The sequence below is a fragment of the Pollachius pollachius genome (assembly GCF_949987615.1).
Source record: "Pollachius pollachius genome assembly, chromosome: 14".
NCBI classification, from domain to species: domain Eukaryota; kingdom Metazoa; phylum Chordata; class Actinopteri; order Gadiformes; family Gadidae; genus Pollachius; species Pollachius pollachius.
The window spans coordinates 11,714,115-11,727,304 of record NC_136947.1 but is presented as its reverse complement, the minus strand read 5'-3'; the positions used below and the strand labels follow the sequence as shown (position 1 = coordinate 11,727,304).

At 47.3% G+C, this 13,190-nt stretch overlaps 1 protein-coding gene across 7 annotated transcripts; it reads right to left on the bottom strand.

The window, feature by feature from the left end:
• Positions 1-241: 241 nt before the first annotated feature.
• Positions 242-9,810, bottom strand: LOC307086134 (ETS-related transcription factor Elf-1-like). Of its 7 annotated transcripts, none has more exons than XM_079751199.1 (9): positions 9,571-9,810; positions 7,425-7,545; positions 6,191-6,739; positions 5,725-5,851; positions 4,713-4,826; positions 4,370-4,525; positions 3,968-4,039; positions 3,447-3,642; positions 242-2,752 (listed from the first exon to the last, which is right to left on the bottom strand). In XM_079751199.1, exons 3-9 carry the CDS (start codon positions 6,251-6,253, stop codon positions 2,026-2,028), a joined length of 1,455 nt encoding a protein of 484 aa, XP_079607325.1. In that variant the 5' UTR covers positions 6,254-6,739; positions 7,425-7,545; positions 9,571-9,810; the 3' UTR covers positions 242-2,025. The 7 variants fall into 7 exon arrangements, with proteins under 7 accessions (XP_079607325.1, XP_079607324.1, XP_079607328.1 ...); XM_079751198.1 differs by lacking the exon at positions 9,571-9,810 and adding an exon at positions 7,660-8,215; XM_079751202.1 differs by lacking the exon at positions 9,571-9,810 and adding an exon at positions 7,660-8,215 and having other exon boundaries at positions 6,191-6,430.
• Positions 9,811-13,190: the final 3,380 nt, after the last annotated feature.

The window sequence follows — 13,190 nt, the reverse complement described above, 5'->3', positions numbered from 1 at the left end:
GGCGGAATGATGCGACTACACATCATTTTGTCAGAAAGAAACGGTCAGAAAATAATGTTGAATTGCTTTCGCTTACTTACGTCGACGTCCATATCAAAACAGTTAATACTGCAATACAATTGTGTGTTTTATTGTGATTCATTGAGTTGAACCTTGATTCTAATTAGCTGTACTCGCTAATCAATCTACTCTTAGGGCTATCATTATACAGGGAAAATAAATGAACTGAAGCACAAATATACAAATTCATTCAAACCAGATACATTTTATTTTATGTAATATTGATCTTTAGTTCAACTTTTTGCCATTTTGGCAGAAAATACATCAAAATAAGCAATAACAGACGTAGCTCTTTTGGCTCTATAGTTTCAGACACATATAATAAACATATATCCTCAGATAAGCAAAGTAAAGACAGTCAACAAGCACTTGATTTAAAAAAATAAAGTAAAACTTCACTGCATAGGACTTCCTTTCAGGCAATGTTCATATTTCCCCCATATCGTAACAAAAACAACAAATCACCTTACTGGACCTTTACTGATATTTATTCATAAACCGATGGTTGAATGATAAACATCTTGCATAAACTAACTGCGTTCAAAAGTCGACATTTCGCGCATCAAAAACAAAATGCTTATAAACCTGAGGGAGGAAATGGCAGAAAGGCACAAAGTCTAAAACACTGCATTTTATATTATACATGTTTACAAACACATACAAAACATAGATATATAAAGGCTTTACAGGTCCAGCGATGATCTACAACTGCATAGGATTCATGTGTTGGACAGGCCGATTGTGATTACTAGCAACATTTCTCAAAAGAAAAGCCCAAGTTGGCGAAAAACCAACAGATGTTTCTTAAGTGGATTGTCAACGGCGATTGTATCAAGAGTTCAAGATACGGCACTGTGTATAAACAGCAATTGAGGGTCTCAAAAACTGCCTTTAACAACAAAATTCATCCCTTAACGTCAACAACGTATAACATTGTCCAAATAATTAAACACACTCATTACAATGACACAATACGGAATGTATAAATACCCTCAGCCTATTGGCTGAGGACGCGGGTCTGTGGACCACAGGTGGTGTTGGACAGGCCGCCGCTGTAACGGATAGTGCAAGGCGTGCAAAGGCATTTAAAGGCAGAGGCTCGAAAGGGATAACCGAGAAAGCACGGAGGGACCACAAGCAGCAAGAGGCAATAGAGAAAGAGAAAATAATCCAAAACAGTGTTACTGAGCTAAACCATAGCTCCGTCACGCCAGCGTGCTTGCGTGGGGGAGGTAAGTCGGTGGCAGCAGTTTCCAGTGCATTATGCGTCTTTGGTCATTAAGGCAAGGACAGACAATGCCGTTTTTTGTGAGCCAGAATTATAGTGTCTGAGGGACACCCTGGGTTCACAAAAGACATTTACGTTGGGAGGATGCAGGCAATCTATAACGCTGTGAGAGCTTTGGTTTCCGTCAATGCAGAGCGCTTGTTTTTTTCCCCCATACGGGAGACAGAAAGTGCTGATCGAGCAGTACACTGCAGAGGACCTCCCTCGGTAATGGGCTACATTTAGGATCCTAATGAGACTTTAAATGGTTCTTTTAATTAGCAAAAGTTGCTAATTAAGTACGGTCAGTGAACTCTTTTCCACTGCAAAGTGAATAAGTCATCGAATTGTGTTGGAGATTGGGTATAAGTGGAAAAGTATGACTTATTCTAATAAATTATGGTGAAACACCTTGTCCCCTAGATTAAACAGACCTGCATTGGAAGTACATAAGAAAATGATATAATTGGCTATGTTCCCACCTTGTTATGAGTAAATCCTGAACACATTAATTACTTTGGAGAGAGTATACAGACAGCAATGGCCAACTCCACTTCTAGTAACCAAACACGGGAAGGCACAAAAAAGGTCCTAGCTTGATGTTCCTACACAAGGGACCGATTGGCAGATTGGACACCATCCTCTTCCTTCTCCGTGATTGGTCCCGAGTTCGCTGTGGGGAATGGGGAGGGAAGGTTTCATTGGTCGGAGCTGGTGAGGGGCGACAGCTGCAGGGTCATTACGTGAGTGGCGGTCTGTCCCAAGAAGGGCTTCCTCTCCTCCGGGCCACGGGGGGAGCTCTCCAGGGGCGGTCCCTCCGCCGCCGCCTGCTGCTCACACAGGTTCCCCAGCAGCTGGGCCGTCTGGAAGACGGAGGAGTGGCCCGCGGGCTGCAGCGACTGCACCCTCTGCAGGTTCTGCAGGGTGCGCAGCATCTCGGCCGACACGATGGGCAGGTGCTGCTGCTGGATGAGGCTGTTGGGCGGGGGGCGGAGCACCGTGCCCCGCTGGGCCCCCTCGGGCCGGGCGGGGGTGATGATGGTGGTGGCAGTGGTGGTTGTGGTCGCGGCGATGGCGCCGGTGGTCACGGACCGGGCCCGCTGGCCGGTCGCCAAGGCGACAGCCGTGGCGGGGGACGGAGAGATCTTCACCGTCTCGGAGCGGGAGTCCGCGTCGTCCAGCGAATGGTCGCTGCCGGAGGCCGAGGAGACAGCGTCCTCGGGGTCGTCGCTGACGCCCTCGTCTTCGTCGCCGACCTCCTCGTGGTCGTCGTCGTCGCCACTGTGGTCCTCGGGCTCGTTCTCCGTTTCGCTCTTGGCCACGTCGCCGTCGGTTATGTAGATCATGTTCTTGGGCAGCGAGGTGAACTGGTAGACCAGCCGCTGGCCTTCCACCTTGTTCAAGATGCCCCTCTGGTAGTAGTACCTACGCAAGGCCGAAACACAAAACAGTCAATCCAATCTGCAAGACCGGGATTGTTAATAGGACAGTGTCAGGTAGGGTAAGATAATGGGTTGAAAACTACCGTGCTAAAGGTCTGTAACCGGCAGAGTTTGAGAATGTTTTGATAATCATCACGTTACAAGGTCTGTAACAGGTAGAGTAGGATAATGGGTTCATAGCCATCCCGTTACAAGGTCTGTAACAGGTAGAGTAGGATAATAGGTTCATAGCCATCCCGTTACAAGGTCTGTAACAGGTAGAGTAGGATAATGGGTTCATAGCCATCCCGTTACAAGGTCTGTAACAGGTAGAGTAGGATAATGGGTTCATAGCCATCCCGTTACAAGGTCTGTAACAGGTAGAGTATAATAATGGGTTGAAGACCACCGTATTCAAATGACGACAATAAGTAGAGCATGATAATGGGTCTAAATTCTCTTTGTTTAGGGACTATAATAATAGGTAGCGTCAGTAGCTGCGTTTCCATCCCCCTGATTTTATGCAAATTTTGAAGTATCGAATCAGTAAACGGTGATGGAAACACCAAAATTCGCATAAAAATCCTCTGGTGGTTTTTGAGAAATGCGAAAGAGAGTATATGCCCAAAATGGGAGATGGAAACACACTTTATGATGACTGTCCCCAGGGTGGCAAGCATTTAGTGTGCAGCTGGTACCTGAGGGCCCGGCCCATGGTCTCATAGTTCATGTCGGGCTTGTTCTTGTGTTTCCCCCACAGGCGGGCCACAGCCTTGGAGTTGACCAGCTTGAAGATGCCCGCACGGGGGTCGGTCCATTTAATGTAGCGAGGGCAGACCTGGCGGTCCTGAAGGAGCTCCATGAGGAACTGCCACAGGTACAGCGTGTTGCCCCCTGAAGACCACCACCACCACACAGACAGACATACAAACAGACATAGAGAGACAGAGGGTGAAGAAAATGGTAGGGAACAGCTGGGGTACCAAATATTACCACACACACACACATGTATCGGAATGGGGCATTCATTCAAACCATCAGCTCTGTGCAACACCTGCAAGCTGCAGTCCTCATTTGACCGTAGGTAGGAAATATCAGCTATACCACACACACACACACACACACACACACACACACACACACACACACACACACACACACACACACACACACACACACACCTTCTCTTTACCATAAGGGATTGCTGTTGCTAGGTTACCTTTGTTGTATTTGCCCTTCTTCACTATGATGTCTGGCGTTGGGGATTCAGCCCTCCGTCGAGGTTTCCTCGCTTGAAATGGAGAGGAACACCATTTAAAAAGGTGGTCGAAAATGTCAAGGGTGAAGCAAAGCATTGCAAGGTTGAAGCCTGTTATAAATAATGTTACAGTATTTTCCCCATCCAAAATAGCCGTGTCCTAGACAAGGAGGGCAGGAAAAGAGAGTCCCACTAAAACAGTTTGCTAAGCTGTAAAACAGTTGATTTATTTTGATCAATTTTGTTTTGCAGTACAAATATCGACCAAAATCCACACTCTGTGTGCTGTGGGCTGATGGGGGGCAGCAAAGGCATTACATCAATAGCATTCAAAAAAAGATTTGTTCTTGTCAAAAGACTGACCCTTTTTTTTGGTTTGTTGCTGGGTTTCAGCATCCCCGATATAAGTGAACCAAGGGGACTGTTCACAGGCTCCTTTAAGCCCGTCCACTGACAGGGTCGTCTGGGCAACAGGACTAGTGGCTTCCCCAGGGGTTGGCAGAAACATCTGGGCTGTGCCTGTGGAGGATGAGGAACAAACAGGTTTAATATGTGTGAGTGAGTGATTTAGTGAGTGATTGAGTGTGCAGTGGATTCTAAGTTGAATGTGGTGGCAAGATGGAGATGGCGATAGAGACAGTGGTAGGGATGAGGTGTTGTGATGATGTGCATTGTGAGGAGGATTGGGCATCTCTGGTATACGTACAGAAGTGATGTTGTTCCAGGGAGAACGTGTCGGGGGAATCCAGATTGAGAAATGTATCCCCGGAAACGAGCGTTCCCATGGTGTCCATGGCTTCTGCGTTCTCACATGGTTCCACTGAACAGGAGATTTGAAAGAAAAAATTAAAGTTAGAACAACTAGGGTTTTCAACCAGGAAAAACACATCAACAGTGGAGGGTTGACAATAAATAGTAAGGGAATAATTGAGTGTCAAGGCCAGGACTCCTTAATATTTATCATTGAGTCTGCAACAATAATTAAATTAAAAAAATACTCATTTGGATGTTAAAGAAAATACGCACAACATGGTAGCATTTTGTATTTTGTTTACCCTAAGCATTTAACAAGTGAGTAAGTGAAAAAGTAAACAAGTGATCTGACGCAAAAATTTGCACAAAACAATGCTCACAATGCATCACAAAAATTGGACATTATCATTTAGTCGTATGAAACTTATGTCCTCACCAAAAGATGGGGGTAGGCCTTCTTATATTAAATATTACAACCGTTTGCAACAGTCCCATTAAGCTAGCCAATCAGGCAAACTTCAACTGAAAAAACACAGTTGACTCAAACAGTCATCACAACAATGACAAAACTCACTTTTAATCTCATGCATGGACGAATAACAATCCATAGCGTACGCGCCGTGAATACATTTCCCGACTTCTACATTATAACGCAATTCCAGTGTTGTTCCCCCGGAGCAGTCAGAAGCTCGTTATGTTTTGTTTCACTTCCTGCATTTTGTAGAGGCTGGACAATGTGGCGGCCCAAACGGCGCATGCGTAAAACCCTGTGCCCGCGTCTACTATTTACTGACAAGTTAGTAAAACTAAAGAAAATCACTTTACATGAGCATTCGTTAACCAACTTAAGATCTTTTTCTTAACGATGAATGATTTGAACGGAATTTCGATATGAAAGCATCGACACGTTTCGTAAGCATTTAAAATAACTTTGCCAAAGTAACCAAACGATGATAGACGCTCACCTTTCAACAGGTGCTCATGGTCTTGAGCGTAGCCCTGCCCACACGTCAGCCCAGAGTACGAGAACATGTGTGCGTCCTCGGGGATGTGCTCGACGACTACTGAAGGGGATGATGGGTAGCCCTCCAGCTACAACACAAGGGTGTGTGACACATCAAGGAAAACCTCTCTCTCTCTCTCTCGCTCTCTCTGTCTCTCTCTCTCATTTAAATACACACATATGTATGCGTATGTTTATATACACACATACACCATTATTCATGGTTAGCCTCCTTGCTTCTGCATGCAATGGACCACAGCATGCACGTATACAACATAAACACAGACACACACACACACACACACACACACAGGCATGTAAACACACACACAAACGGTCAACATTTTTTGGTGTTGCTATAAACAGTGGCCGGGGCCTCCGAGGGGAAAGTCCTCCACATCATCTCCACCACCCTTGGTGTTCCTTACATGTGAGATGACACTGACGTGGTCGCTGGCGAAGTCAAAGATGAGCCCCGTCTGTTCCATCATGGCTGGGTCTCCGGGCCGCACCCACAGGTGGAAGAACAGGTGACCTCTAGGACAGCTGCATGTCGGGTCACGGTTCTACAACCGCTGCCGAGCTGGCCTCAAACGACCAGAGGGTTCTCAGTCTTCAGATCCAGACCCCCGCTGGGGTTAACCGGGGTCCAGAACCTCCAGGAGCTACTGTAACGTCGAGAGCCGAGGGCAGTGAGTGTCTCTTGTGTGGAGTTCGGCTTCACTGTACACCAGATATGAAGACATCAAGCAGGGTGCGAGGCAGCCGACACAGGAAACACACACTCATGTGCTTCCCTGCCCTCTCTCTCTCTCCCTCAGAGTCTCTCTCTCTCTCTCTCTCTCTCTCTCTCTCTTGCTCTCCCTTTAGAGACTGCCTTGGTCCCTCTCTTTCTCTCACCCTCTCTCTCTTTCGCTCTCTGAGAGGAAGTGAAGGCAGCTCACTGCAACGGTTCTGCGGTCCACAGTTGTTAGAACCTGACGAAGGGGAACAGAGAGGGAGTGGGTGGGGGGGATCGGGGGGAGGAGGAGGTGAGAGCAAGTGTTGTCACAGCGATGAGATCAAAACAGAGGTGTGTGTGCGTGTGTGGGGGGGGGGGGGCAGGTTGGGTGTTTAATCTTGAAACCCCCCCTGAAGCAGAGCTGTCAATTCTACTGGTTTGCTAACACAAATACGGATGTGGTGGTTTTATGGTATCTCTCTCTCTCTCTCTCTCTCTCTCTCTCTCTCTCTCTCTCTCTCTCTCTCTCTCTCTCTCTCTCTCTCTCTCTCTCTCTCTCTCTCTCTCTCTCTCTCTCTCTCTCTCTCTCCCTCGCTCTCTACCCCCTCTCTGCTCTTATCGCACTTATAAAAAGTGGGGGCCTAAACTAGAGACAGGAAGGAAGCTACAAAATTGCAACGTGTGTGTGTGTGTGTGTTTGTAGGTCTCAGTGTGTGTGTGTGCGTGTGGTTGTATGTCTGTATTTGGTTGTGTGTGTGCGTGCGTGTGTGTGTGTATGCATGTTTGTACGGGAGGACAGCAGCTGGCTGCTTACTTAACCTATCAACTCAAGTTCTCTTCCAGTAAGACAGTGTGATTTGGCCCAATGTGCCTTCACAGCGTAATCCACATGACAATACGGCTGCCAGTGGGGGAAGTAAACACAACTTAAACGTTCCTACCAGTAAAATGTTCCCCTGCAGTGCTTCAATCTCACACTCTTCCACTTCTCCCCATTGTCCTCTCCGGTCACTGGTCCAATTAGAGGCCAGTCCTTCTCAACAGGGTTCAGTCTTCATCAGCCTGTCCAATCATATAATAGTAAAGGGCCACTGTGTTTGCTAGGACTGAAAAACATATATTTTCGTATTGCCAAAGGATACATAATAGTAGTAAAAATGTTGGTATTTTACCCACCTAGCTGGTTACCTCTGTTGCTCTCTTTTTGTCTGTCTCCCGGCCGCTCCTAGTCTCTCCTATGCTTCTCTCTCCTCTCTGTATCTCCATCAGTCCCTGTGTCTCCATCTCTTCCCTGTGTTTGCCTCTCCATGTCTCTCTCTCTCTCTGTATCTCTATGTTTCTGTGTGTCTCTCTCGTTCCCCCTCTCCTTCATCTCTCTACAGGACCATCACTCATGTCTCTCTCTGTGGGGTACGGGTATCAGGTTACACATGTTGTTGGTACTAGGAAGACATGAAGTTGCCACACCTGCCACTTTCAGTGCCGCCCTCATGAAGGCGTTCTCCGTACTGACCTTTTATTTCTCTTACTTTGAGCTTGAGCAGAACCCAATGGACTGAGAATCTCCCAGAGCTCAGAACTATAATATAAGTATTTTGTCATAATGTACACACACAATGAACAGCTTTGTGCATATGTTGTAGCTGCCTCTATATAAATAGGGGCAGCCGGGGCCTCTGCATGAGCCCGCTCTCTCTCTGCGGCTGCAGTGCACCCGTTATCACACAGGAAGCACAGCCAAGTTAGAGGAGACAACTTCCTGAGTCCCACCCCCCCCGACTCCACTATGGTGATGCCAAGCTCTGCCCGAAAACCTCTCTGCCCCTCGTGCTCCACTTCCTCTGATCTCTTGTCACCGTGACAACAGCATATCACACGCATGGGCGTGGGCCGTCTGTGGGCGGCAAAAAACTTTTTAATTTGGCTCCAATAGTTACCACAACAATATGGAACAAATGAGTTTAGTATTGAGGGCATGATTTTTCTTGATGCAAAACCTTACGACTTTTATTTAGTTTTTCAGCGTTAAGCCCGTAACTTTAATCCAAAAGGACGCCCACAGGGACAGTGGGGACATTTAGGGGTTCAAACCTAGAACCTTTCAGCTGGCACTCCCACACCCTCACCGCTTGACTCCTCCATCCCCTGGTCCTATTGGCCTGGCCTCAGCTTCACAGCCACCTGTGTTTCCACTGATGGCCCCACAGCCAACAGCACTAGCCTCGGTGGTAACCACCATCTGGTCAGGTGAGCGCAGCTGGATGAGGCCCAGTGGTTCTCTAGTCTGTGTGTTGGGTCCTGCTGCTGGCTGCTCTGGTCACACAGGTCTGTCTCTGCCTGGCCTCCCTCCCCGGAGCGCAGCCTGTGAAGTAGCTGCCAGCCCCCCCGGGACCCCGATAAGCCCCATAGCCTTCATTCTCCTGTTTGTGTGTGTGCCTTTATGTTTGCGCATGTGTGTGTGGATATGAGCGTGTGTGTGCCTTTATGTGTTCACGTGTGTGTGTGTGTGTGTGTCTGCGTGCGTGCATTCAAGCATGTGGGTGTATGAACTAGGCCACTCCTGATAACAGGATGGCAGGCGAGGGTGAGCCACTGATAAGCTCCTCTTGTTGCCTGGGGTAACCAGGCCTGGCCAAACGAACACAGTGGAACATGGAGAGAGGAGGCCATAATGTTTATGTTCTCTGACAAACATCTTCATGTGTGTATGTGTGAGTGAGTGAGTGAGTGAGTGAGTGAGTGAGTGAGTGAGTGAGTGAGTGAGTGAGTGAGTGAGTGAGTGTGTGAGTGTGTGTGTGTGAGAGAGATTGGGTGTGTGTGTTCCTCCTTCCAACATAAGTTGTTTAGCCGTGCATTGGATGAGGTCACTTCCTGTAGGTAAAATATGTTGAGCGCCAAATATCAACCAAACAGCCTCAACTCCCACACACACACACACACACCAACTTTCACTTTCATTTCCTACTGAAGTCCAACTTAAAAACGTGTGAAACGTACTTCCCTAACTCTATTTTAATTTGTGTGTACATTCCACCCGTGTCCAGTTTGATTCCGTTGAATGTCGGAGAAGCAACGCGAGCAGCTTACCTTAAGTTTATGTCATGTGTTCGGATCCCCAGGGCAGCGGCGGGTCCTTCAACTGTGACTAAACGTGTTATTTCTGTTGCCAAACGTCTTTATTTTAGGGTCCAGATCAATGGCACTTTAAACTTCTGGCAAAACTACCAACTAGTATTAATCCGTGAAATGAAAATGCAATCCAGACCTAAAAGTTACTGTACAAAGCCAGTTTTTTTCCTCCCTCCCATAAACTAAACAGTGCACTGCCCTTGCTTCCCACCACTTTTACGGTAACCCCTCCCCCGGTGAGATTTCATTGGTTACCTGTTTTGCGAGGGCAGGTAGCTTAGCGACCATTGTCACCGTGGAGCAAATGTAAACAGTGGTATATTTGCAATGCAAAGCAGCAGTGAGACAGCCGAGCAACTGACCACTGGGCTTTGTGTGTTTAGAGTCCACAATAGCGCTCATATAGTACCACCTGTACATTCATGAACATGGTTTAGAATATCAATAGACTTTAATTTCATGATTATAATGTATCGTTTTGGTCGCTTCGAGAAGGTTTGTTATTACCACACACATGGGCGCAGATCCCAGAAGGGAACGAGGGTCCCCCTCGTACTTCTGAAAAACATTAAGCTGTTACCCCGAATATAAATTATTTCTGAATAAATGATGTAATTGGAAATATATATTTAACAGATGCCGAATCCACTTTTGCGATAATTCACACAAAATAACCACAGCACACACCCACACACCCCACCCCCCCATTTTCATGTTGCCCCCCTCCCCCCAGACAGGTTTTGACGATTAAACTAAAAAGCAGGTTTGACAGCGCCGCATCCGCAAATGGAAAGGCCGTAGTGGTTCATTCCCTTACGGTTTGGTGCTCCCTAGTGGCCAAGCACTGAGCAACACGTTTCTCGAGACTACCTCACAAAACGTGAGGTAACGCGTAATTAACTAATTTAATCACCCCGACCTGACAACGGTTTCTACATGATCTTGGCAGCACAGATTACTTTTTTTCCTTTGAATGTAAAAAAATAATTATTCATAAGCATTCATAAATACATAGAGGTAGCCCGGGGGGGGGGGGGGGGGGAGTCCCAGATGCTGACCCATGGTGGTGCTGGACCCTTGGCCCAGCCCCAAACCTGAGCAAGGCCACTTAAATGTAAGCCATGACCGGCGTAACATTGGGCTTTCCATATTTAAGAGCTGTGTGTCAAAGGTGTCTAAATAGAAAGATACCCCCCCCCCCCCCCCCCCCCCCCCCCCTAAAGAGGGGGGAGACAGCTATGGTTTGTGGCAGTGTCCCACATTCCATCTGGCAGCTCCCCCACTGTGGAATGTGAGGTGTGGTTGGAGGTGTGGGGGGAAGGTTGGCATTTGTGATGTTACATGGCAGAGACTTGACTTGGCATAAAGCTGAATGAGCAATGATGAATAATTGTCCCTCCATCCCTCCCTCTTAATCCCTCCCTCTGTGTCCATACCTCAATCCATCCCTCTGCCCCTTTCCCCCTCGCTCTTATTCCCCTCTCTCTCCTCCCTCTGCCCCTTGCCTCCCTCCCACCCTCTCTGCTTCTCTCTTGCCCATCTCTTTTGCTCCCCTCTCTCTTGCTCCCCTCTCTCCCTCACTCTCTCTGCCCCCTTCCTCCCCCTCTCCCCCTTCTCTGTGCATACCTCCTGTCTCCTGTATAATTATATGATGTCTCTTATCAACACCTTTTAACGTTGCCATGGCCACCGGTAGGTAGGATTAGTTTTTTGTATTCTTGTTGTTACTTATGAGGGCTTTGCCGTCGCTGTAGCCATAGTGCTGACAAAGCGCTATGTGCAGAGCCTGTATATTTTTCCCTTCTGCAGTTTTACCCCCCAACAATGGCCCGAGCGACATCGTCCTCTCTCTACCCCCTGGGGGGTAAACAGAGATGCCCGCCTCCACGGGTCTCCTCTTATCTCTTCGCTCAGCCACCCCGTGATGCGCTAGTAGCCGGGGTATCAAAGCTCCCAGCTATCTGATTTAGGGCTCTTGTCCCTAACTCGACTCATGGGGTCTGTATAATATAGTAGCCTTTGATCCTGAGACGTTGACCTTTCACCTGGCAGTGAAACGATTGATTGTGGCCTGCAGAATTGTGGTGAGAGAGAAGGGTGCTTCATTGTTGTGGAAACACAAACCAAACATCTGAACAATTCTGTCTGTTTTGCATGTTTTTGAGGCCTACGCCTTTCATTTCCTTTTGCTTGGCTTCTCCTGCGCTGCATTCTCTATCTGGTTCTGCAATGTGTTGGTTTGGCTCAGAGCAAGGCCTACACCCATACTGATGTTATAAAATATAGTGGAGGAGGGACTTGATTACTGAAGTAGGTATGCGTGCATGTGCATATGTGTGTGTGTGTGTGTGTGTGTGTGTGTGTGTGTGTGTGTGTGTGCGTGTGTGAGTGTGTGTGTGCGTGTGTGAGTGTGTGTGTGAGTGTGTGCGTGTGTGCATGTATGTGTGTGTGTGTGTGTGTGTGTGTGTGTGTGTGTGTGTGTGTGTGTGTGTGAACGAAATGAATAAAAAGTAGTTTGAGAAGACAAAACAGAAAGAAAGAATGTGATGGAGAGAAAGAATAGGGGAAGTGATAGAAATACTGCCAAAGATCAACATTTACTAGGACATGGCCAAAGACTCAATCGATGTCTAATCATCGTCAATGAGTTTATTGTATTTTACTTTAGTGTTTGTTTGTGTGTGTGTGTGTTTGTGTGTTGTGTTATGCATGTGTGCGCATGTGTGTGTGTGTGTTTGTGTTTGGTGTGTGTGTGTGCATGTGTCTTTGTGAATATGCATGCATTTGTTTGTACATGTGTTGTGTGTGGCGGCCTGAACACAGAGAGGATTTAATATCTGTCAACTCCGCTCCCACATGCACGGCTCGTGCACGTGGAAGCAGATGAAAGAACCGAACGCTACATCAAAGAGATGGATCCCGTCTGTCCGCCATGTCTGCTGACCTTCTGTTGCGAGCCCCCCCCACACACACACACTCAAAACACATATACACTCACAATCACACACACAAGCACACACACACACACACACACACACACACACACGGCTTCTTCCACACTGTGTGTGTGTGTGTGTGTGTGTGTGTGTGTGTGTGTGTGTGTGAGTGTGTAAGTGTGTTTGTGCATGTGTGTTTGTTGGGTTAGACTGACTACATTCTGTGTCCTTACAGTAAGAGCGAAATGTATGCTATTGGAAATATTTGGAACACACACACATCGGTAAAAGCTCACATTTAATGTGAGTGAGTGTGTATGTGGGTTGTCTTCACACACTAACACACACACACACACACACACACACACACACACACACACACACACACACAGAAACACACACACACACACACACACACACACACACACACACATATAAACACACACTAAAACACACATTGGGAACATACTTGCTCTTCTTTGTTCAGTCCAAATGTTAGCAATAGCACTGCCAGTGCTAATGGTATCAGCTCACCGTGGATATGAATAACAAGTTCAGAGACGCCAGACATTTCTCCCCCTCTTCCCCCAGAACACTTGTTACGGTCCATGATGCGGCCATAACTCCCACAGTCACAACATG

Coding starts and splice junctions, on each gene's coding strand:
- LOC307086134 (XM_079751199.1), bottom strand. CDS start 6,253: ATGATGGAACAGACGGGGCTCATCTTTGACTTCGCCAGCGACCACGTC. Junction 5,852..6,190: donor ACGTCAGTGTCATCTCACAT/GTAAGGAACACC, acceptor CTTGTGTTGTAG/CTGGAGGGCTACCCATCATC. Junction 2,753..3,446: donor ACCATGGGCCGGGCCCTCAG/GTACCAGCTGCA, acceptor GGCCTTGCGTAG/GTACTACTACCAGAGGGGCA.